Here is a 23,537-nt window from a genome sequence, read left to right on the forward strand (position 1 = left end):
GACACACTAGTTTCTCATAGCAGGAGAAACTATGGACTTGTTACCATGGTATTACCAGGTTTGAATATAAGGTTTACATATAGCAAAACCTAAAACTTTGGTCTTAACCCATATCTGGCAACCTATAATGCAAAGAATGCCTGCATTGATGGCTAAACCATTTTTCTTGAAGAAATGTTTTCAACACATAACAACTTTTACAACTATATGTTGATCAATAGAAGTGTTAATTATCACGCTGTCATGATGCTTTTTCAATTTTCAGACTTTGCACAGCAGGTGGCCTGTCCCTCACAAACATTTATCTTATGTTGATGTAAATGTTAATACAGGCATCTGAGACTCTATACTCACCTCAGCAGGTCTCTGTGGTGTTCATCCTCCCAAACAAACTGGTTGTTCTTGGTCAGCTCAAAGAACTCCCCTCGCCTCCTGACAGCACACACCCACATGAACAATGTCACAGCAGGTAATTATCCTCATATATAACCCACTTAGCCCCCAAACCACCCACTGTCTAGACTAAAAGTGGGCTAAGATAAGAGCTGAAGTCACTGAGGTAGTAGGAGGGAGTTAAGAAAAAACATGAATGCATTAAGATGTAGTAAAAAATTGTCACCTCTCTTTTCAGAAGAGAGGGTATAACAACCAACACTGTGAAGACTGAAAAACTATAAATTTTCTGTGAAGCCACCCTTAAAATGCCACCAGTTCAAACGTACTTGGCAGGTAAATTGCTTGAGTACTTATACAGTCTGTATTTTATTTTCATTTTAACTTTTAGCTGCTCTGGTGCTGTAGACATACATGAGTTCTAAGCCAATTATATTACAAAGAAAGAAAATACCCCCTTTCCACCCACCCACACCACCACACCGACACACAAATGCACACTCACCAGAAGAAAGACACAACTTTTAAACACTAAACTTGTATCTAGACCTACAGAATTACTATAAGGAGTGAGTAGTGAGTAGAACTTAAGTAATGAAGGCGTTAACAGTCACAAGGTGAGTGTAATCTCAATTGTACTCAATTTTGCACTGATTAAAAACCTTAGTCAAAATACTGCTTTTCTTCTTCCATTCTTTTCCTCTCATTCAGTCTCCATTGAGGCTTGATGTTTAGTACTTACTTCATGTACAGGGCGAGGTCGGTGGCCAGAATAGCCCTTTCAATCATCTTCAGAGTGGCCTTGTACTCGTCCAGAGAAAGGCCGCTCAGGATCTGGTTTCCCTGGAGAGAGAGGGACAGAGAGAAAACAGTGTAAGTGCAGGAAAAGCTCTGCATGCTATATCATGAGTTATACTAATACTGAGTTGCTGGATGGGAGTTTAATTTTCATGTCCTCGCAGTAAGGTAGCAACAGAGCTAACTGCAGGTTTCACTACTAAGGTTTTACTGTGGCAATTGCAATGACTGCAAAAAAACTATAAACAGAGTGTTTATATGCAAATGTTGACACATCATTACATGTCCCTTCAATGCTGAGCACTGTTTAGTGATTACTTGCATTACGGCTTATCACACTACATATGATAAGGTGTCTGTATCCCTCCATCTGTGTTTATGTGTGCAGCAGCAGTGGCCTTAAGTGGTGTTTGTGAAGTTGGGAGTGTATTTAGAGTTTGCTTTGAGGCCATAGAAATCAGAGCAGGGTGTACTTCTCTGCATTTTATTGGACCATTTGAGAGATATGTGGTAGGCTAGCAGCTCAAAAATGACCGGAATAATACGCGTAATAAATAATTGTTAAAGGTCAGGGTAGGGTTAGCTGTCTGATTCTGTCTGATTCTCTACGTAATTATTAAAATTAAATGATGCTGTGTTCAATGCAATTTTCTGAGAAAAGACTGAAAGTAGTGAAGCTGCAGTTCTACAGCTAATAAATAGTTAGCCGCAGTAATACACAGTCCCATTTGTAATATTCTCAGGCAAGTTAGCACCTGCTGCACATTTGAGTTCCAAAAAGATTAAAATATTAAAAAACTGTAGTACTCTGTAGTACTGTGCAGTGATTCTCGCATAATAAACAAAGTTCATTGCAAGAACTTTAAAATGATTTTCCTCCCAACAGGTGCAGCAGTGAAATGGTAAATATATATGTGTCTGAGCTTCACTGAATTACGCTATGACCATGGGCAAAAGTTTGTGGAACATCTAGGTATCTCAATAAGGAAAGCTGTTGCTAAGGAGGTTGAGCAGGTCTTCCACAAATTAGAAGGTTGGTGGTTTGATCCATGGACTCTATGGCTGTCTCCCAATTCAGGGTCTGCAGCCTTAAAGTACGCAGCCTCAACGATCCTCAAGGGCCGCGTACTCAAAGACCGCTAAGGCCGGAAGTGCGAGGCTTGTGTAATGGGACGGTCTAGCCTCCGTTGCGCTGATACTGTTGTTTGTCAATAAAGTTTAAAAAAAATAAAAAATAAAAAAAGCCTCCGTTGCGCTGCCCAGGTTGCCTAGCAACCATGATACTAACCACTGGAAACGTGTCATAGCTTTGTTTGACAGAAATGAAGGAGAAAATCTTTTCTTCATTTGTTTGTTTGTACATGAGCTTTGATCATTCTCTGTAAGATTAAGCTCAGCTATTGAACGGCGTATATTTTAAAGGCTTTAAAACCAAGTTAGTACAAACGCCACTAATGTCACATAACTTTGCCGACATGTGGCCAACAGTAATGTTTAATGTTCTTCGTTATTAAACATTTGCACATAAATAAGTGACATAATATTCAGTACTTAAAGTGTACTCTTCGGCCGCCCCTCATCCGCCGTTTTTTTCTGCAAATTTATCCACACCCATCGCCGCGCTATGCATTCTGGGATATGTTGGGCCACGAAGTCTACACTGCCACAGCCTTAAAATTCAGGGAAATGAAGGACGCATTTCAGGGCCGCATTTCGAGCAGCCTTTGAATTGGGACAGCCTTCGGCGCGCCGCTGTGACGTAATTGGCCTTGAAGTCCGTACTTTAAGGCTGCAGACCCTGAATTGGGAGACAGCCCTCGTCATGGTCTCCGTGCCTGCCCGGCTGGCCCCACAAGGCTACATGTGCTGTTTTGGTTCTCTCTCTCTCTCTCCCTCTCTGCCTGGGCGGAGCTCACTGTGGGCTCCCGCCCTTGGCCCACACACCTGACAACAATCACCTGTCATCACCGGGAGCACTATTTGAGGCTGGAACACAGATCCTCTCGTCGCTGGTTGATTGTACTACTGACGTTAGTGTTTCTCGCAGCTCCTGTGAACTCGTGCTTAGTAATTTGAGATTCGTGATTAGTTTGTGACTTCCCTTCTCTTCTGCTTCAGACCTTCCTCCCCGGACCTGTGACCTCCCTGCCGTGTGTGAGTGTGAGAGAGCTACCCTGTGATTCCCTGGAGTTTTGGATTCCCTTCACTGTATATACTGTGCACTGTTTTTTGGAGACGTCTAACCACTCTGCGCCTGAGTTCCTACAACCAGATTGTGACACTCTGCATGCCAAAGTATTCTTGAGCAAGATAAAGAACCCCATTTAAGATTTTGATTTGGTATCTATGTCTTCATCCCAGTGTCTGACTTAACCCTGAGCGAGGGGAGTTTACACTTTGAGGAGATTTTTCAGGATATGGAGTTTGTTAGGACAATGCTATCTCCTATTGTTCTCTACACATTCAGGGTGAAACAGTCATGTAAAAAAGAAATATATATTCAGTTCTCTGATAAGATAAATATACCTCAAGATTCAATAGCCTGTAAAACCACCTATAGCAATAAGTTAAAGATCATGACTTTATCAGTCTGTCACATAGTTGTGGAGGAATTTTCCCCCCAGTCTTCTTTACAACATTGCCTCAGTTCATTGCGGTTTGTGGGTATTTGATTACATATAGGTTTCTTAAGGTGTCACCACAGCATTTCAAGGTTGAGGTCTCGATTTTGAGCCACTGCAACACCTTAATTCTTTTATTTCTAACCCTTTTGTTGTATATTTGCTGGTGTGCTGGGATCACTGTTCGCTTGCATGCCCGAGTTTTGCCCAGTCTTTAGCTGTCAGACAACTAGCGTCATATTTGACTCTAGAATAAAGCTGACTTAATGACTGCAAAGCTCAAATCATTACCCTTCCACCACTGTGCTAGGCATGTTTATGTTTATGCTATATTTACCAAATGTGGCACTGTGCATTATTGTCAAACATCTCTACTTTGGGCTTGTCGGTCCAAATTACATTGTTCAAGAAGTCCTGTGGTTTTATTCAGATGAAACTTACCAAACCTAAGCCGTGCTGCATGTACATAACCTACAGGACAACCTAATGTAAAACTCCCAAGAAAGATAACTACACATTGGATCAACGCAGCCTGAAACTATAGTGATTACACTATTCAGTTGATTCCTCCTGTCTATTTCTGGGTATTTTTTCACAATTTTTAAATTTATCAGTGAGAGTGAGAGAATAACAATCATTGCCTCAATATGAGAATAATAATCATAGCATCAATATAAGGACTCACAAATGTCAGCAATTTATTTCAGAAACAAAGAGTGGGCACAAGGGTGGGAAAGGTCCCAGCATCTTATTTGTTTCTATGAGGCAGCACCGCATGTAAAACACTTGATAATTAACACATAATACAGTACTCACAACCAAAAATGCAATGGCGTCGGCCACTTACATAGCTTATATCGTAGGCTTTACAATGTTTCCTAGCAGAAATCTAAATCAGGTCTTACATGAAACACAGATCAAAATTCACAGGACTCACAGGAGTTGACTTTAGTCTTTGGCAGGAAGTCATAAAACTTGGCCAGGGTTTGTAGGTGGAGGGTGGGAAGCCAGTTAGAGATAATATCCTGTTTTTACACTAGGAACTTTCGCCAGTTAAGGAAATGAGCCTAGATGAATGTTTCCTTGTGCTTAAAATTTTTCAGTGAAGACACACATTATGCTTATTGCATTACACATAAAAATGTATTACTTTATATGCTCAGTATTTTTATTGGATTATGGGCATGCTATTGCATTACCAGGAGGCAGTTATTAAATTATCAGTTTCTTCTGTGACTTTTTGGCAATTCTTTTCAGTGTTCCACAATAGAACATAAATGGGAGACTTTGGACATCCTGATCTTGTGGGACATAAAACAGAACCTTGTAGATTATAAAGTTTGAAATTACTGCTGGCAGGGAGTCATGTAGGAACACCAGAGGGTGGAGATGGATTTTCTGGACTGAGTCTGCCAAGAGCTCAGCTGCTGCATAAAGAATGAGCTGCAGCTGTGAAAGGCCAGCTAAAGCCATGTTTTACATAACAGTATTGGGGTTAAAATCTGGGTGTGGAAAAAAGATCTAGATTTGCTCCCTCTGTCTTCCTAGTATTGCTCCTGTATTAGTGATGCTAGTTACAGTCTGTATTTCCATCTATCAGTATGCAGTGCAGTTTAAAAGAGGAGGCATTCTGGTGTAGGCAGGATAGCTAGCGTTTAGTACCAAAGAACAAATTTGTAAGCTTCTTTTGTTAATGCTGGTTCTGCTGCCTGTGGGAGTTGATGAATGTCTGATTATCTAAATGGGCTATAAAACACAACAATACAGTAGAAGATGGTACACGTTAACAAGGGCTTTAGAAGTATTTACTCATCCATCCAAATCACTTCCATGGCCACAGGTGTCTAAAATCAAGCGATGCAGAGTGCTTCTACAAACATTTGTGAAGGAATGGGTCGGTCTCAGGAGCTCTGTGAATTCCAGCGTTGTACCATAGGATAGGATCCCAGTCGGTATGAAATTTCCTTGCTATGAAATATTCCACATAAGTTTAAACCACATAAGTTTAATCAGATAGTAAGCACAAGGGTCTGTGAGGAGGTCGAGATGCCTGCCTATTTTTGTGACCATAGAGACTTGTATGTGAAGAATTTAGATCACAGTGCACCAACTATGCTTGCACCCAAAGTAGCGGACTTCAAAAAAAGTATCCGGTCGTTAAGTCTGACGTCACTAGCCGTGTCTGGGCCTAAACTCCGCTGCAGGTCCATATATCAAACGATTACTATGGCATTACTGAGAGTTGAAAAACTGTCTAAAGTCTTTCATCTTTAATAAAATGATCAGCGTTCTGCTCTACCAGGTGTAACAATTGAGTTTAACATCCAGGCATCCATGAAAACGGAATTTATGACATTTAACGGAGTTAGAAGTTAGCAGGAAGTTAGCTCGCTAGCTTCTATCTAAATACAATATAGCATGTCCTGACTGTGGGGTTTTGGAAACAAATTAAAACGTACAGCTCTGTTATCACTTCCAACATAAATGAAGACGTTTGTAGGGTTACTGAAGTTTGGCTAGCTGGTATATAATCATGTGCTACGTGACCGCTAGCGACACAGCTATGTTAGCATAATATAAACAAGCTAACTTTTTTTCCACTCAAAAGTTAACGTGAGTGTTCTCGGTGGTCAGGAACAAATGTAATCGCATGGCAGGATGCTGTAAAAGGACCAAACTTCAGCCAGGAGAACAACTGAGATAATGCATCCACAATACGAGGTTAGTCATTCATATACTGCTGCATGGGCTGGGCTGTAGTTACATCCTAAGGTTTTAAAAACTGAGCTTAAATAAATGATTAGCGGTAATAAAAGCCGAGGGAGGTCAACAGTGATCACTGACTGTTTTAGGAGCTTTTTGAGATTACATAGAAGAAAATACATAACATTAAACATGTTAACAACACAAAAGCCATATTAAACGCAGACTACTTTAGGCCCGGAAGTAGGATTCGTCACGTCATCACTTAACGACGGGATAACAGGACTGACTACTCGGCTGTCAGGTCTCCAGCTGTTTGTGTCCATGACCAAATATCCAAATGTGTCTGAATTTTTTTCTATATATTTTACGTTTATTTTGGGAAATTTTTAATTAGCATTTGTGGATGCAGTGTCAGAATTTTATTGTGAGGCAATGGTTGAACCACACCACATCTTTATTCCTGAAGGCCTTTCTGAAGGAATGTAAAAAGCCCATAATATAAGTTGTCTACTCACACCTGCTGCTTATTAGACAAAGTAAGAAGCCATTCTGTACTAATGTTTTATGTAATTACACAGGTGGCAAGTAGAGGAATAGAGTAGAGAGAAGAATGATAGTCTGACTAGAAGGCTTCCTACATATGAGCGCGTGTGTGAGTGAGCAAGTGCTTACAGGGCTGTTGAGGATCATGAGGCACTGATCGAAGTGGTGATGCTCCATGGTGGAGTGGCAGTAGAGCTGGGCCAGTGGGTGGTCACTCCTGGAGAAGAAGAAACTGAGGGTGAATAGTGTGCTCCCACGCATGCATATATGATCATGCACACACCTCTGTGACTCATGCTCTCTGATGTACCTCTGTATGTAGGAGTTATTGACTCCTCTGTGGTCCAGGTCGTGGCAGAGTGTTGCAATCATTAGAGCCAGCACCTCCAAATCACTCATATAGCTCTGTTAGGAGATGAATAAGTACATTAAGGCAAGGAAGGAAGGCGGGAAAAATGGTAGCAGGTTAACAGATACTGCCTCCACAACCAAACCAAAAAATACAGTTGTGTACACAATGCTGTTATGATAGACTTTTGGCAGTGTGGGTGCTCAGCATGCACCCTGGAGTGGACATCAAAGCTGGTTCTGCATATGACACAAAAGCTTTTATGCAGCCAGCTGCCAATTTTGCATACAAAAATCACTAGTTTTTATAATGTGAATTATTCCCGAATCAAAAATTATTCGGGAAACATGTAACGACATGTTTCCCGAATGATTTTTGCTCTTGGCAGTGTGCTGGGGTCCTTCAAATCTGTCTGATCATCCATAATAGGGTAAATCATATATAATTCAGTCTATTAATTGGAAATCATGTAAAACTAACAATCTTTTTTAAAAATACACAAGCAAGTGCATTTTTTTGCTTTTTTTGTTGTTCAAGGTTGTATTGTTGTGAGATAACTTAGACGTTTCAGCAAGTAACTGCTGATTCATAACTACATTATGGATAAATGTGGTAGAGTAGTAGGTGTGCAAATGGGTGGGTATTCTGGAATCCTTGCCAAGGATTCTTAATTGGAATTTAGGCTCTTTTTAAAAGAGATGGTTTTTATGGCTCACCTCACTCAAAAAGAGCCAAAAAAACGCACAAATAACTGAAAAAAGGTGAATGAGGGGGTGTTAGCATTTTACTTCATTTTAAGTTTTAGACTTTTGTTTTGGACTTTGATTTCATATTAAGTTTGGTGAGGTTTGATTTGAATTTGTCAGGCAACGACTACCGGTACTTTTTACATTTTAGGACCAGAAGCACTTAATGCATGGTCAGAAAAAAGAATGGTTTGGGTTAAAAACAACCATTCACAGCTTTATTAACTATCTGAAACAGCAAAGTTCTTGCATCTGCTAAAATATTCTCTATCATTTTTCTTTACCTCAGTACAAGTTCTGTACAAGTGGACATTTGACTAGTGTCACATTGCATTACTACACATTAAAAAATTATTTTAAAAAGGTACACTTTGCTTTCAAATGTAGTAGCAAGTGGCTCTGACAAACTGTAAATATGTAAAATGACAATAAAACACGTTGGATTACTTAGAAAAAAAGTGGTTGCCCTTTGCAGCAAGATTACTGTTACTGTTACTATGAGATGCCTTGGAAAATCCTCGGTATGTTACGTGTTGGGAATGAGAATGCTCTGGGAATCAATGACTATATTTTTTGACTGCACTTACCTGTAAGTGCCCTGACTTGAGGACAACAAACATGCACTGGGCTGTGTTGAAGGCATGTCTCCAGTTATGATAGGCCACATTCTTCCTGTAGTTCTTCTTAACACTCATAATCCACTGACATAAACTCTGCAGAAGAGAGCCAGTGTTATAAAAATGTTGCAAAGTAAAAGCATATACAAAATTTAATTTGGTTTTGTTCTTTGCATCGCCTGATTGTAGAGAGAATCATTCTAAATTGACTGCTATTTGTATGCAGAATACTACCCTGCTTCTATCTGTCTGAAAGTAAGTTTCCTACAACAAGGGACACATTTCTAAGGGGTGAAAAAGGCTAAGGCCACAGCAACAGCAACCAGGGATCATTTTTAAATTTGTGTCCACTGAGATACAAACTATGGCACAGGTTAAAATAAAAAGGGTTGACATTTATGATCAATAAGATCTTACTACAGTCAGTGTGGTTTTAATGTGCTGAGCACTTAGAAGATGACTGACACAGACAGCCAAGCCATCATGTCTTTACGAACTAATACTAGTACAAACTAATTTAAGTTAAGATAATAATAATTAATTATAAGTTAAATTATTCTCTACAGAATTTATGCTAGAGGAACAATGTTTTTTCAAGAACACAACACGTACAATGGGACCAAAAAGAAAATGAAAAACAAACTAAAGCAGTACATTGTAAGTGGGGTACAATTTTTAGCAATTGAAAGTAAAGGCAAATGTGACAAGCACAGGGTCATTTTCTTTGCCATTTCCGAAAGTGAACACTTAGCAGTAACAAAGCAGAGAGCCCTGATGTGCTGGCAGGGTGCTAAGCTGCACGCTCGTCATGACCACACTGTGAATAAAACTAATTCCAATCTGAGGCACCACGAGAATCCAAATTATTATTCATCTAATGAAATCGGGCCTCATTTTCTCTATAGGAAACATTATAATTTGATCTCAGACTTGAATGAGTGTCTGTATAACATGTTAGGATTGCAATCAAATCATGACTTGGTGTGCAGTTCAGCTTCCAGGGTGTGATGCTCTGGGATGGCCAGTTTGTCAGCTATTGGTGTGAAAGTTAAACTGACAGCCTGCACTGCTGGAGGGCCATAACTTCCTCCAGTCAAAGTTTCTTTTTGTGAGGCCTCTCCCCGCAGGCACCCAGGGGTCAGCCACCAAGAGCACCTAAAGTTGGAGAGCCAATCCTGCCAGTGATCTGCTGATGCTGGCGCCAAGGAAAAGTCAGATGAGCAGAGAATTGGGTTTAACAGACAGCAATAACAGAGTCACCGACACAGTCTCGTGTCAGTGACTTTTGGAGGGGTATTGTTTTATGTGCATGATACTGTTGTGTGATACTGTTGTGTGATGATACTTCTTCAGCTGTAAATGCATTTATTTGTCCTCCAACACATTTGCTCATAATGTAATGGTTTAATGTTGCTGACAAAAAGGAGGTTGTTTTTTTTGCAACAGTTCATCATATACACTGAAGATATTGGTTGTTTCTGTGTTGCCCTTTTAAAGTCAAACCTTCTACTCTGAGTAAAATATCTGTTGCTGCACAATAAGAGCTACTTTAAGGCTAGTTCTCTTAAGATTATGAATGGTTTGGCTTGAAGTGCATGTACAGTAGCTGAGCCTTTGAAAAAAAACAAAAAAAAACCCAAAACGCTTTAGCTCTATTTAAATCGTAGGTCAAGTTGAATGAGCACCAAGTCACCTCCTGTACAAGCTGTATGCCAGTATTGAGCAAGACTCACTGATCCACCTCACCAGCATTAACAGCAAAGATATCAGAATGTCATTTGGACTATATAAGTGTGGCCTATTGTTTACAAACATATATATATCTAGAGAGAGAGAGAGAGAGAGAAAGAGAGAGGAGGATGTGGAGGTTGAAGGCAACAGTGGTTCCTGTGGCAAATCAGACCAGTGAATCCCAAACACAACAAGTGCCTCCAGCAGATCCCAGGAACAACATCCCAGATCTCTGTCCACGAGCGCATAGTCCTGGGAATAGCAAAGAGACTGAGCAGGACCCTCAAGCTGGACTGATCCCCGACTACCGAGGCTGCCGACAGGTACATTGAACGCCACCTCTCTGGTGGTGAAGGAACCTGAGCTAGTGCGTGAGGTTGAGAGATACTGGCTAGATACAGTCGGACTTACCTCCATGCACAGTTTGGGCTCTGGAATCAGTCTCCTGGAGAGGGGCTGGACTCTGTGGCAGACTGGAGTTGTCGTTGGTGAGAGCCGGGTGACTGGAGTGGGTATCCTGGTATCCCCCAGCTTGCTGCCAGTATCTTGTTTTTTTCCCAGTGAACAAGATGGTTTGTTCCTTGTGCTTCCAGGTCAAGGAACGGGTACTGACTGTTGTTTGCACTTATATGCAAAATGGTAGTTCAGAGTACCTGGTCTCCTTCAAGTGCCTGGGTGGGGTGCTTGAGGATGATCCACCCGGCAACTCTGTCGTCCTACTTGGAGACTTCAGTGCTCATCTGGGCAATGACAATGAGACCTAGAGTGCGTGACTGGGAGGAACAATCCTTGACCTGAAACCAAGCAGTGTTCTGTTACTAGACTTCTGTGCAAACCACAGTTTGTCCATAATGAACCCCATGTGGCACCAGGTCAGTGGTCGATTTTGTAATCATATCATCAGATCTATCGACTGATCATCCCCTGGTAGTGAGTTGGATTAGGTGGCCGGGGAGGATGCTGGACAGACCTGATACACCCAAACATATAGTGAGGGTGAGATGGGGAATGCCTAGCTGAGGCCCTGGTCCACAAGAGCTTCAACTCTCACCTCTGTTAGAGCTTCGGCAACATTCTGAGGGAGACTGGGGACACTGAGTCCGAATGGAGCATGTTGAGCGCCTCCATTGCATGATGTTGTAGGGCTGTCTTGGTTAACATGCCTTTGCAATGTCTTGAGGAGATCTGGGGCGGTACCTCTGGATTGGCAGAGTGGGGTGGTGGTTTCCATGTTCAAGAAGGGGGACCAGAGGGTGTGCTCCAAATATAGGGGGATCACACTCCTCAGCCTCCTCAGGAAAGTCTATGCCAGGATGTCCATCTTCCTGATTTATTTGTGTATGATCAGTGTTTCATCCTGAATTGTAGCTTGGCCACTCATTAATCCTTGACTTCCCTACTTCCGTTGCTTGTTGCTTGAAGACTACCATGCACTGTGGGGAATTCTTGTGCGTTGACATAGTAATAACCTCCTTTTGGCAGCTTATTATTGCAGGGTATCTGATGACTGGTAGGATGTATGTACTGATGGCTCAGATTCTTATTCCGAACACTCAACTGGCTTCTCAGCACCTGTCTTACCTTATTTGGCTGTGGCTTAACTTAGTGCATATTCATCATGGTTCCTGTTGGCCTGTGGGATACCCAGGTAGTTGAAGCTGTCCTCTACATCTGCTATTCTCCCTTCTGAGAACTTCATCCCTTCAATCCGGATCCCCTTTCTTCTTTTTGCAAACATTTGGCTGGTGAGGTGAATCAGTAAGTCTTACTGGCATAGAGCTTGTACAGGAGGTGACTAGTGGTCACTCAGCTTGACCTAAATCAGTACTGAATCTATATCTGTATTCATTCTTAGTGATGAGCTGGCTTAGGTGGTTGAGGCCTATGCAGAAGAGCAGTGGGAACAGAGCATCACCTTAGTTGCCTCTGAAACAAAGGCCTGAGTGGTATTTTTAAAGCAAGTTTGCAGTTCTCATGGATTTTAATCGAGCACATGTTAAGTCTAACCTGTTTGTGTAAAATCCCAGGTCAGTTCTTACCGTGTACTTCATCTGAAAGTTTTGGACCAGGTTGAGGTCAACAAACATCCGCACAGTAGCCAGCGTGGTTTCACTATCTGACAAGTCAAAGTCACTGAAGCTGAAGTCCAGAAGATGGAGCGACTGGGCTGATGGAATGGTTGCTAACTTCAAACACACACAGAATATATACATGCAAACAGCAGGAAAAACAACAGGCTTCAAATTCAGAAATTCTGCATTATATAGTTGAACTAAAGACTAATGATTACATATTAATCAGATTCAAATCTCAATTCTTAATTCTGTTGCTGTTACAGAAGCAACTTTAATTTAAAATGCAGTTACGAGGTGTGCAATGTGCCAAATATACAGTATGTAGCTACCTCTTGAGTAGAGAATGTACCAAAATAATCAATTCTGTGTCCTAGTTACCAAGTGACACATCCTCTCTCTTGTGCCCAAGGGAGGACACTTAATCAGGCTATGCTATTAGTTCAGCCAGTTTGCTATAAGGAGAGGGGAAGAGAGCAGGACCCTTTCAGATGGTCAAGCAGTGCCACTGTTAGTGCTGGTGGGGAAGATGGGCTGCTCTAATTAGTTCATATTTTAAGAGGTACCTTGAAGTCAATGAGCCAGTTAGATGCTACAAATGAGCTACTCAAAATCACTTGGAATATCCTTTATTCTTTTTTTGGTTGATTTGTGGGGTTCATTCATACACGATTTGCTCAAAAATATTTAAATTAGACACAAAATACTAATAGTAGAAAGAATCATATTAATGATCCAACTCCATTGAAGAGAAGTATATATTATCACCAGATATATTACCACCAACATTATCAAATTAAGTGCTAATGTCCCCCTAAACAAGACACATGGATTCAAAACTCCATCCGTCCGTCAATTCATTCTCCTCCATGTGTTCCAGGGGGATACTGTGGCTAGGGATGGGTATCGAAACCTGGTTCTTGTTGAGAACCGGTTCCCACTGTTTCAATTCCTTGGAATTGTTTGCCATTTTTGCAAACGATTCCCTTATCGATTCCAGTCGCCCTGAATGACGTCACCACGTTGCGGAGCATCATTTACCTGACAGGAAACACGGCGCCTAAGCTCAACGCTCAAAAGTTTGGTTATACTTTACGAGAACGGATGACAACAGGGCAACTTGCAAAGTAGATATTTCATTTAAGGGAGGAAACACTACGAATATGCAAAACCATTTGCTCACAAAACACACAATAACCTTAAATGAATGTTGTGTTTTTAATTCCGCTCCGGGCTCGTGAATCTTAACCCAGCAGCAGCGGTAACGTTTGCACGTCCTCTCCCGTTAATGCGGCAGATAAATAATCAACTAACAGTGCATATTATGTTAGTGAGATCTGCCTCATTACAAAACCTGCCATTACTGTGCATTTAGGTGACCATGATGAGAGAGACAGAGTCTGGATGGCTCAGATGCTGGCAGTTGTCGCTGCAGTCTACCGGTAGCGTCTCCTTTCAGGCCAGGATAGACGAATATCACCGAGCAGTGACTAAGTTTGCGGTAAAAGGCTGCCACAGCAGATGCCCCCGATTTTCAGTAAGTGAATGTGTTTAATTGTAGGCAGGGACATTACTGGATATTCTTGTGTAATTGCTACACAATAATTTATGTTATACTTTGTTATTGCTACAGAAGAATATTTATTTTATTATTTTACATTTACAATTTTTTTCCTGGGGACCCTGTGACACCCCATTGAAGAGCCGTAGGCTGTGGATCTCTTAAGATCTCACTGTTGGGTTTGTAAGGCCATGTTACTCCTAAATGTCTGTCTTGTTCAAAGAGAAGATATAAAACAAAGTTCTAAGCTAATCGACCTTAGTGTTCTCCTTTTTTAAAAATAAGAATCGATAAGAGAATCGATAAAGAATCGAATCGTTAAACAGAATCGAAAATGGAATCGGAATCGTGAAAATCTTATCAATACCCATCCCTAACTGTGGCATTACAAATCCCACTGATAGATAGATAATCTATCTAGCATATCCTTAGCATATCCAAAACATGTCACCTAAGAGGAATCCAGGATATGCCAGAACCATCAAAAGTGGCTGTTTTTGATGTGGAAGAGTAGCCACTCTACTGTAAGCCTCTCCCAAATGACTGAGTATCTCAGCTTATCTCTGAGATACTCAGTCATGGATGGCTGTAGCTCAGGTGGTAGAGCAGATCACCTGCTAACTGGAAGGCTGGTGGTTTGATCCCCGTCTGCTTCAGTCTACATGCCAAATATCTTTGGGCCCATGTAGTTCCCATACTTTCTTACTGATTCAGCCTAAGATGTTATTTCTACACAAAGCCCATTTCTTCTTTCTCTTAACAACATCACCTGCCTGTGTTTCTGTCTTTCCATGCTAAGTGTATAATGTTAAATTAATGCATTTCAATTTACTTCAGCTACCTGGAGTTCCCGTGATTCTTCATCTGCAGCAGAGGCATGATACGACAAGACCTGCAACACATGTATTTAAAAAAACATGAGTTTTGCAGAAATAAAAGATATGATTATTGCACAAGTATCGGATTTTCTGTAGAAAGCACACTTACACTGCCTATATTGCTGTTCTCTGAGAACAGTCTGTAGTCTGCTTTGTGGCAGCACTCAGTTTGCGATTATTTCAGCAAATACAAATATGTCTGACTGACTGGACATTCTGCCTTTCTTTTATTTAGCAGGCACAGTGCATGGACATCAGTATAAAGATGTAAACATGCCACGTTCAGAGACTTTTGGAAATTATAAAGAAAAAAAAAGTGGGCTCTGATACTTGCAGGCTGTCAAAATGAAACGGACAGCTCAACAGGCTTTTGACAGGCTATAAAAAAGAAAAGTGGCACTACTCATCAACCAGATGTCAGTCAAATCCAAAATAAAAAAGAATCCTTTATGAAGAGGAGTACACTGTCAAACACAGCAACTGAATCTTGTGTTTACTATTTTTAGTTACCAACAGATGAAAATACAATCAGTGTTTTTTGCAGTGCTTGTCGGTCGGGTGGACCTTCTCCCTTCTGAGTGTAGGAAGCTCCTTCCAAGTCCAACAGCAGTTGGACCAGGGGATTGGTATAAAGCAATCGATCTAACAGATACTTCTTTTCAAGTGGCCATAGATCCGGACCGCAAACAGTTGCTGATATGTGTATATGCATTCAACAGCATAATCCTACAAATTCCTGATGCTGCTGCCTGGTGAAGTTATCTTTTTGCTCTCTACATCTTTACGAAGATAGCATTAATTCCTCACTGAGAGAGGAGCACCTTAGCCTTTCTGCATGATAGGACTCATAGCAGCTTCAGTAAGTACGCCTTTCCCTGTTAAAGCTGCATCACTCTCTGCTGTGTGCATTTCCCCCAGTGTAAATGACACCACCAATTCAAAGGGGAGTGTGTCAGCGGAGCTGTTTTCTGATTCTAAAGGCCTGTCAGTGGCCATGATATGCAGAGATAATCAGTCTGGCAGCTTTTTCTCTACAGGGACCTCCTCTCTCAGGTGGGAAGAGGGATGATCCACCCAGAACTGTGGCAGCTGTTTACCATTTGAGAGGTGAAATTTATAAGGGTCAGCCCCCAAGTGTGGGGGCAACGACAACTCATTTCTCTCCTTTAGGGGACAGAAATCATAGTCATAACATTTCATTTTGCTGTGTGTTTCTTGCACTTGATGCACGCATGTTGTCTGGTTAATTTTGGATCCATACACATTACAGCTCTTCTTTTTGTTGATACTGGATCTAGGACCCTAAAGAAGATCAGAGAACATCTTCTGATACGTGTCATGGTCTTGGGTCTTCGACCCAGTTTTTAAGGTTGTTCTGGACTCTGTATTCATTCTTTTAAATGTATTAAATGTTTATATTCAAATTTTGTATTAGTTTTGAGTTCTGTATTTCACTAGTCTTCCAAGTTTGTTATTTTAAACTCTTGGTTCTTGTTTTATCTTTGTTCCCATTCGTTTCCAATCTATCTCTGTCTCATCTCAGTATCCTGTCATCAGTGTCCCTGTGTTTGTTTACTTCCTTTCTCCCCAGTCATGTCCCTGTTTCTACCTGGTCTCTCTGTGTTCTGTCTCTGTGAATACCTTTGTAGTCCTGGCCCTGTGTTTTCTCCCTTCCTGTTCCCATGTTCATCTCTTTGTGTTTCGTCCCTTTGTCTCCCCAGTTTGTAAACGTCTCTGTGTATGTTCCCAGTCCCAGTGTCAACTTCACGTCTTAGTCTTGAGTTTCTGTGTGTGTGTGTGTGTCTGTGTCAGTGTTACTTCCTGTTTTCTTTTGAGTCTCGTGTCTTGTGCATGTGATGTTCTGTTTTGCTTCCCCTGTCTTGTTAGTTATGATTCTTTTAAGCTGTGTTCTCCAGGTGTGTCTGCTTTCCTTAATCACCCTCCTGTGTGTATATTGTTTGCATCTCCCTCTGTTCATCATCACATTCTCCCTCATTGTGTGTGTGAATTCAGTTTGTTTGTCAATTCAGCTTGTTGTTGGTCTGTAGTCAGTCAGCTAGATCCTCCCATGCTCTGTTATAGTTTAGCTTTTTTCCCATTGCCTTTTGTGCCAGCAATAAAGCTGTGATTTCTAGTTTTATCTGCCTCTCGCTACATGACAATACAGGTGAATTTCTCAGAGCCCATCAGCTTTTAATTAGACATTTTTTGTAATATTTCAGTATCATGTGGCTTTAATTGGAGCAAATTCATTGACTGCTGTTTTATTACAGAAGCCATGTAGACGTGTTGTTCCTTCTTTTGCCCTTAAACATAACAGGGCAAATCACATGCTGTGATTGCTTGTGTTTTAGGACAGAGCCGACAGTTAAATGTCACAAAAGATTAATCTGCTCACCTCCTCATCAACACAGCTCACTGCTGTGCCATCTACAGCAACTGATTGGTGTCCTGACAGCACTGGCTGTCACTGTTATAACTGATACAAATTTACAAATAAAGATCTTTCACTGTAGCTTCTTAGCTCAGAATGGAAGTGCATTTTTATGAAAATGTCATTGTCTCACATATATTATCACATATTCACATATGTGAAAACACAATGGCATTCTCCTAAAAATAAGAAGAGCTCCTTTGTTTTGTTCAAGCTTAAAAACATAAAATAGTGTGATTAATGGCTCAGTGAGAACATGATGAAGGACATGGAACTGGTTATCCATTTTGTTCCTACTCATGCCCTGCAGCAAACATTGCAAAACTTATTGTCTGTGAAGGTTCTCAGTCATCCAGGTCATCGTAGTCAAAGGAGCTTGCAAAGAAAAGCGTCTGGACTTCTTTAAGTTTACTCTCTCTTCACTTGCATACCCACCACGGAGGCCGTGGAGACTGTCAGAAAACGACTACAAGAAGACAGCTCCTTGGAGGACAGGACCAACTTCACACCCGATCAGATTTGCACACTGTTAGACCTCTGCCTCACCACTGCATATTTCAAATACAACGAAGGCTTTTACAGACAAAAACATGGCTGTGCCATGGGCTCCCCCGTGTCACCTATTGTAGCCAACCTTTACATGGAGGAAGTGGAAAGGAAGGCTCTTGGCTCTTTCAAAGGAAGAGTACCCAGCCACTGGTACAGATATGTGGACGACACCTGGGTCAAAATCAAGACACAAGAAGTGGAATCCTTCACTGCGCACATTAACGCTGTGGATAAAAACATCAAGTTCACCAGGGAAGACACAAAGGACAACTGTTTGCCTTTCCTGGACTGCGCTGTGCACATTGAAGAGAACGGCAAACTCAACATCGAAGTTTACCGGAAGCCCACACACACGGACCAGTACCTCCTCTTTGACTCCCATCACCCTTTGGAACACAAACTTGGAGTAATTAGGACCCTACACCACCGGGCAGAACATGTTCCCTCTAAGCCTGAAGGAAAAAAGAAGGAACACACACATGTAAAGGAAGCACTCAAAACGTGCGGCTATCCTAAATGGGCGTTCTTAAAGTCAGCAAAGAGGCACAGAAAAGAAGACCAGACACCAACGAGGGAGGATAAGAAGGACAGACGCAACAACATTGTCATCCCCTATGTAGCCGGTGTATCAGAAAAACTTAGGAGAGTTTTCTCCAAGCATGACATCCCGGTGCATTTCAGACCCAGCAACACGCTCAGACAAAAACTGGTTCACCCGAAAGACAAAACGCCAAAACACAGACTTAACAATGTGGTGTATGCTGTACAGTGCAGCGAGGAATGCCCAGACCTCTACATTGGAGAGACCAAACAGCCACTTCACAAGCGCATGGCACAACACAGAAGAGCCACCTCCACAGGACAAGACTCAGCAGTCCATCTGCATCTTAAGGATAAAGGACACTCTTTCGAGGATGCCAATGTTCACATTTTGGACAGAGAGGACAGATGGTTTGAAAGAGGAGTGAAAGAAGCCATCTATGTCCACTGTGAGCGACCATCTTTGAACAGAGGCGGGGGTTTACGACACCAACTCTCTGCCATCTATAATCCAGTTTTGAGATCCCTTCCCAGACGCCTTAACGCCCACTCACATCCTGGGCCATCTGACCTCAGGAATTCGCATGATAAGGTGGGGCCAGGTTTCACAATGAACACACCCGAAACTCTGGCTGATTGGGACCCACACCCAGTTTCACACCTTGGCTCAGGCAATTAGAAGATCATCAGGGGGTCCTTTTGTCCCTCTGTGGGGGGATACTCCCACTAGGTTTATATCTGGGACTCTCCACCATTTGACCTTAGAACTGAAGAAGCTTCTCGGATGAGAGGTGAAACGTCTTCAAGTAACTTAAAGAAGTCCAGACGCTTTTCTTTGCAAGCTCCTTTGACTGCAAAACTTATTATTTCTCCCTGTCTGTAATCCAGTGGCTGCCTTTCATATGCTTTCAGAACTGTCCACATAAATGTGTTGTTGTGTCATCAAAGCCTCCCCACTGTGACAGTGGAGATTCTCCTTTAGAATCAAAAGTGTGTCTGATGTCACGTGATTGCTGACACTGGAACTTGGACAAAAATGTTTGTTCTATTAGAAGTGCTCATTGATCCTCTCTATGTGGAAGAGACATTAAATATTAAATTATGTCTTTGAAGTCCAGAAAACATGCTGTGATTGCTTGTGTTTTAGGACAGAGCCGACAGTTAAATGTCACAAAAGATTAATCTGCTCACCTCCTCATCAACACAGCTCACTGCTGTGCCATCTACAGCAACTGATTGGTGTCCTGACTCAGAGTCCAAATGACCAGTGTTCATTTTGGATTTGTGGACAATTTTGACTAATTTGAAATGATTTCATCTCCTGTTTGTTGCATTTAAAATGTAATATTTTTCAACATTTTAAGGCTACAGCTGTCTAATACTTGTGTGGTTTTAACTCATGTTTACAGTTCACTGGTAACTAACCGTCATCACCAGCCAACCAGCTGCTGAGTCAAATACCGACATCTGGAAAATGATCCACATTACATCGTGCATAAAGAAGAAGATCTGATTGCAGTCTTTAGATGCAGAACAAATTAAGATAATTCTAGTGCTCCAAAAAAAGTGGAATGTAAGAGATTTCAGATGCAGTTTCTGTGATTCTGCAGTGAACTAAGGGGCTGACAGCCATCGATAAATGCAGTTCACCAAAATTAACATCAGCTTAGATACTTGTGTCTCCAACAGAGAGATGAGAAGATACTTCACTAGAAAAATGAAGGGAAATCTCAGAATACTATACAATATTTATATATAGGTAATGGTTGTCATTCCTTTTGATAGCAAGATGAAATTCAGTTTCATTACAATGTTACATTACAAGAACTGTAATGATGTAATAACCTGTAATAACAAGGAAAATGAGAAAACATTTTGCTTTTAAAGCTTTGAAAACCACTTGCACAGTTGTGTGACAGAGAAGAAGGAATGGCTCAAAAACTTCAGATCACATTCCTGCCCTACACCTAGAAGTTTGCTTTAATTGGCATGCACATTTGAGCCTATTTAGATTGCAGAAAATGCCAGTGTAGGATGTTTTTGGTTGTTTTCTGGGGAGAAAAAGTAGTAGTTCACATCGCATCACATTCATAATTGTCACAAAATATGAGTGAGAGAGTGAGTCAGGTGGATCGTAGGCTACAATGGAAAAAGAACATTCAAGCTAATGCAACAAAAAATATGCTTTTCATACAAATTATTTTTACTCATCTAGAGAATGTAGTGTGAAAGACTTTTTTTCCCCTTGAAAAGTATTCATGTGAATTAAAGTTCTACAAAGATTCATTTTAGTGAAAATGGGGCTTAAAATTCCTTTTTTTTCGTTCCTTTATTTTTTTTGTAACGTCTTTTCAAACCACTAGTTGAAACAATGGCCTTGCAAATGCAAATGCACAGGCTGCTAACAATAAGAAAATCTACAATATCCTTCTAAGAGTTGGAAAGGAGGAGAAACAGACTTGTACAATATGTGTGTTTATGCTAGGGCTGCCACGATGAGTCGACTAGTCAAAATCGTCGATGACTAATTTAATAGTCGGCGCGTGGTTTGAAGCTTTCTAAGATCCCAAAAGACGCAGGAATAAGTAGAAAGATTTAAGAGTCTAATAACGGACTGAAACAGAAGATGGCAACACTGCATGTACAAGGACTGTCCACATTCGAAGACTCCGACAAATGCGGCCGACAAATGCGCCCTTCATTTCCCCAGATCTGAAGGATGGGTCGGGTGTATACTTCGTGGCCCATCCTTCATAGCGCAGTCCTGCTCAGTTTCCAACAATGGCGGCAGCTCCTTCGTTTTAATATTACTCTTATTATTCTTTCTGGGTCACAAAATAAATGTTTAACATATTTTCAGGCAAGAATGTAGCCGTGTAAACTTCAAATATCTGCTCAGTTTATCAGGACACCTCATATTATCAAAAGCGCTCCGACGTTTTCGGAGACGTCTGTTACCCACCAGCTTGATAGCTAGCTGTGGTTCAAGGCTCACTAGAGAGAACACCGGACTCCCGGCAAATCGTTTTCAAACCCACCGCCGTCTTTCGCTACTCAGGTTAAACATGATATATAATACACTTCTGCAATCTGCAAATTTCATTAAAATTTTAATAAACGATCATCTTGTCTTTATTTTTAGTTAGCACCTACCTTAAACACTTAAAGCTGTAAGCTAATGATAGTTATATAAGAGCAGATGCTGCTGGTGCAATAAGCTGTACGTTTTACGTCCAATGGATGCATGATCTGATTAGTCAACTAATCGCAAAAATAATCCGTGACTAGTCAACTATCAAAACAATCGTTTGTGGCAGCCCTAGTTTATGCTTGACTCACCTCCAGAGTGACCTCTTGCTTGGCCATAGCTCTCTCTACAGTTTCATACATCTGTGTGTTTTGGATTCCGAGACCACAGAAAATGGCAAATGCCTCCAGGAACTGGTCATCATTTCTGTTGAATGCCTTGACGCTGCCTGACACTTCATCTATTTTGTTCACCAACTGACAAACACCTACATGCAAACACAAACACATTACTGTTTATATTTGGTAATGTCTAGTATAGAACACTTCACTTTAAATAGGCCCTAATATAAAGGTAAATTCAGCAAACCTTCAGGTAAGATTATGAGCTTTAGAATAACAACAATTTTATTTTGTCATTGGATCAGTTCATTCTTCCAGAATTGGAGTCAATGAACAACGTCAAACAAAATCTGTAAATACCTAACATCTGACTTAGGGTCATGAGTTTGCTGGAATCTATTCCCACCATTTTAGGGTTGGAACACAATATTACTTTCTAACTGCTAATGCTAACATTGTATTCGGGCAACAAAGCAAAGCCTACCAATGACTTTGTCCTTCTTGCCATTCCTGATGGGAGTGCAGAGCAAACTCTTTATCTGATTGCTAGAGTGAGCTGGGTTTTCACTCTGTGAGAAAAAGATGGATAATTACTCACTTTGGGAAAAGAAAAAAAAGAGAGAAAAAAGAAAAGAAAAGCGTACAGACCGTCCAAGGAAAGCGCTGGTCCTTGGTGACATCGGCAATGTTCAGAGGCTGCATGGTGTTTTTAACATACTGGGCGTACATATAGTTAATCTGGCTGTTATCGTGGCCCCTGAGAAGAAACACACAAAGAGAAAGAGCTTCAGCTTTTAGTATCAAGCTCACTTGGAATAATCCATTGAACCCTTGTGGACACTATGATACCATATAAGGGCTATCCTCAAAACCACATATAAAACACAAAAGAGAAAAGGCATAATATTCCCCCAAAATGAAGACATTTTCCAAGAAGCGGAAATAAATACAAACATTGTGCAACAACTGTATAAAATGTTAAAACATTTGCATTTCAAGGGTTTAAGACTAAAAAAGAGCTGAAAAATTATGGTCCCAGTCATGATGATTCCATCATGACTGGGACCATCTCTGCCATGTGACTGTTAATTTGACTGGCTTTGCAGCCTGTGTTTTGTCGCTGACTGCAATGCACTGACCATATTAGCTCCCAGTTGGAGCTGGATTCGTCTAAAAGGCTCTGTTTAAATGTATAGGTACCAACAACCTGACTAATGTTGTTGGTTTCAAGTGCTCCAAATGAAATTTAAAACAGATGTTAAAAAAATACATTTGGGGGGGGAGTTGGATTTATTACCCTGCCAGGTTTGCCACCACCCTGCTGGCAGCCTGTTGGGCAGATGGTGAAACTCGTGTTTGTCAGGAAATATTTACACCATTTAACTGCACTTAAAACCAAAAACTGAAAGTTCTACATTAGTGTTTGTGAAAAGGTAAATAAACAAGGTGTGGGCGGTTAAGTAAATGTGCCTGGCGACCATTTTTAAAAAAAGCATTTCTTTTAACAGACACAGCTTTGTCCAAAAACTGCTATGGTAGAATGGTTTATCACATAGGCCCGCATATCACTGAAAGCAGAAGACCCATTTTTCGGTCACTCTTATAATTTCTTATACATTTACCAGCAACT

At 41.1% G+C, this 23,537-nt stretch overlaps 1 protein-coding gene across 3 annotated transcripts in view; it reads right to left on the reverse strand.

The window, feature by feature from the left end:
• Positions 1-23,537, reverse strand: part of pde5ab (phosphodiesterase 5A, cGMP-specific, b) — a 113,156-nt gene that overhangs the window by 7,513 nt on the left and 82,106 nt on the right. For 2 of the 3 annotated variants that reach the window (XM_084924634.1, XM_084924632.1), the window contains exons 9-18: positions 22,556-22,664; positions 22,392-22,476; positions 21,878-22,053; positions 14,970-15,029; positions 12,544-12,690; positions 8,744-8,869; positions 7,372-7,466; positions 7,191-7,278; positions 1,136-1,236; positions 355-432 (exon numbers count right to left, since the gene is read on the reverse strand). In XM_084924634.1, coding sequence (XP_084780760.1) covers positions 355-432; positions 1,136-1,236; positions 7,191-7,278; positions 7,372-7,466; positions 8,744-8,869; positions 12,544-12,690; positions 14,970-15,029; positions 21,878-22,053; positions 22,392-22,476; positions 22,556-22,664 — 1,065 coding nt within the window. The remainder of the gene's footprint in view (positions 1-354; positions 433-1,135; positions 1,237-7,190; positions 7,279-7,371; positions 7,467-8,743; positions 8,870-12,543; positions 12,691-14,969; positions 15,030-21,877; positions 22,054-22,391; positions 22,477-22,555; positions 22,665-23,537) is intronic. The other variant, XM_084924633.1, reaches the window with a different exon arrangement.

Source organism: Perissodus microlepis, chromosome 3, assembly GCF_051167445.1.
Source record: "Perissodus microlepis isolate ML-2025 ecotype Zambia chromosome 3, ASM5116744v1, whole genome shotgun sequence".
NCBI lineage: Eukaryota > Metazoa > Chordata > Actinopteri > Cichliformes > Cichlidae > Perissodus > Perissodus microlepis.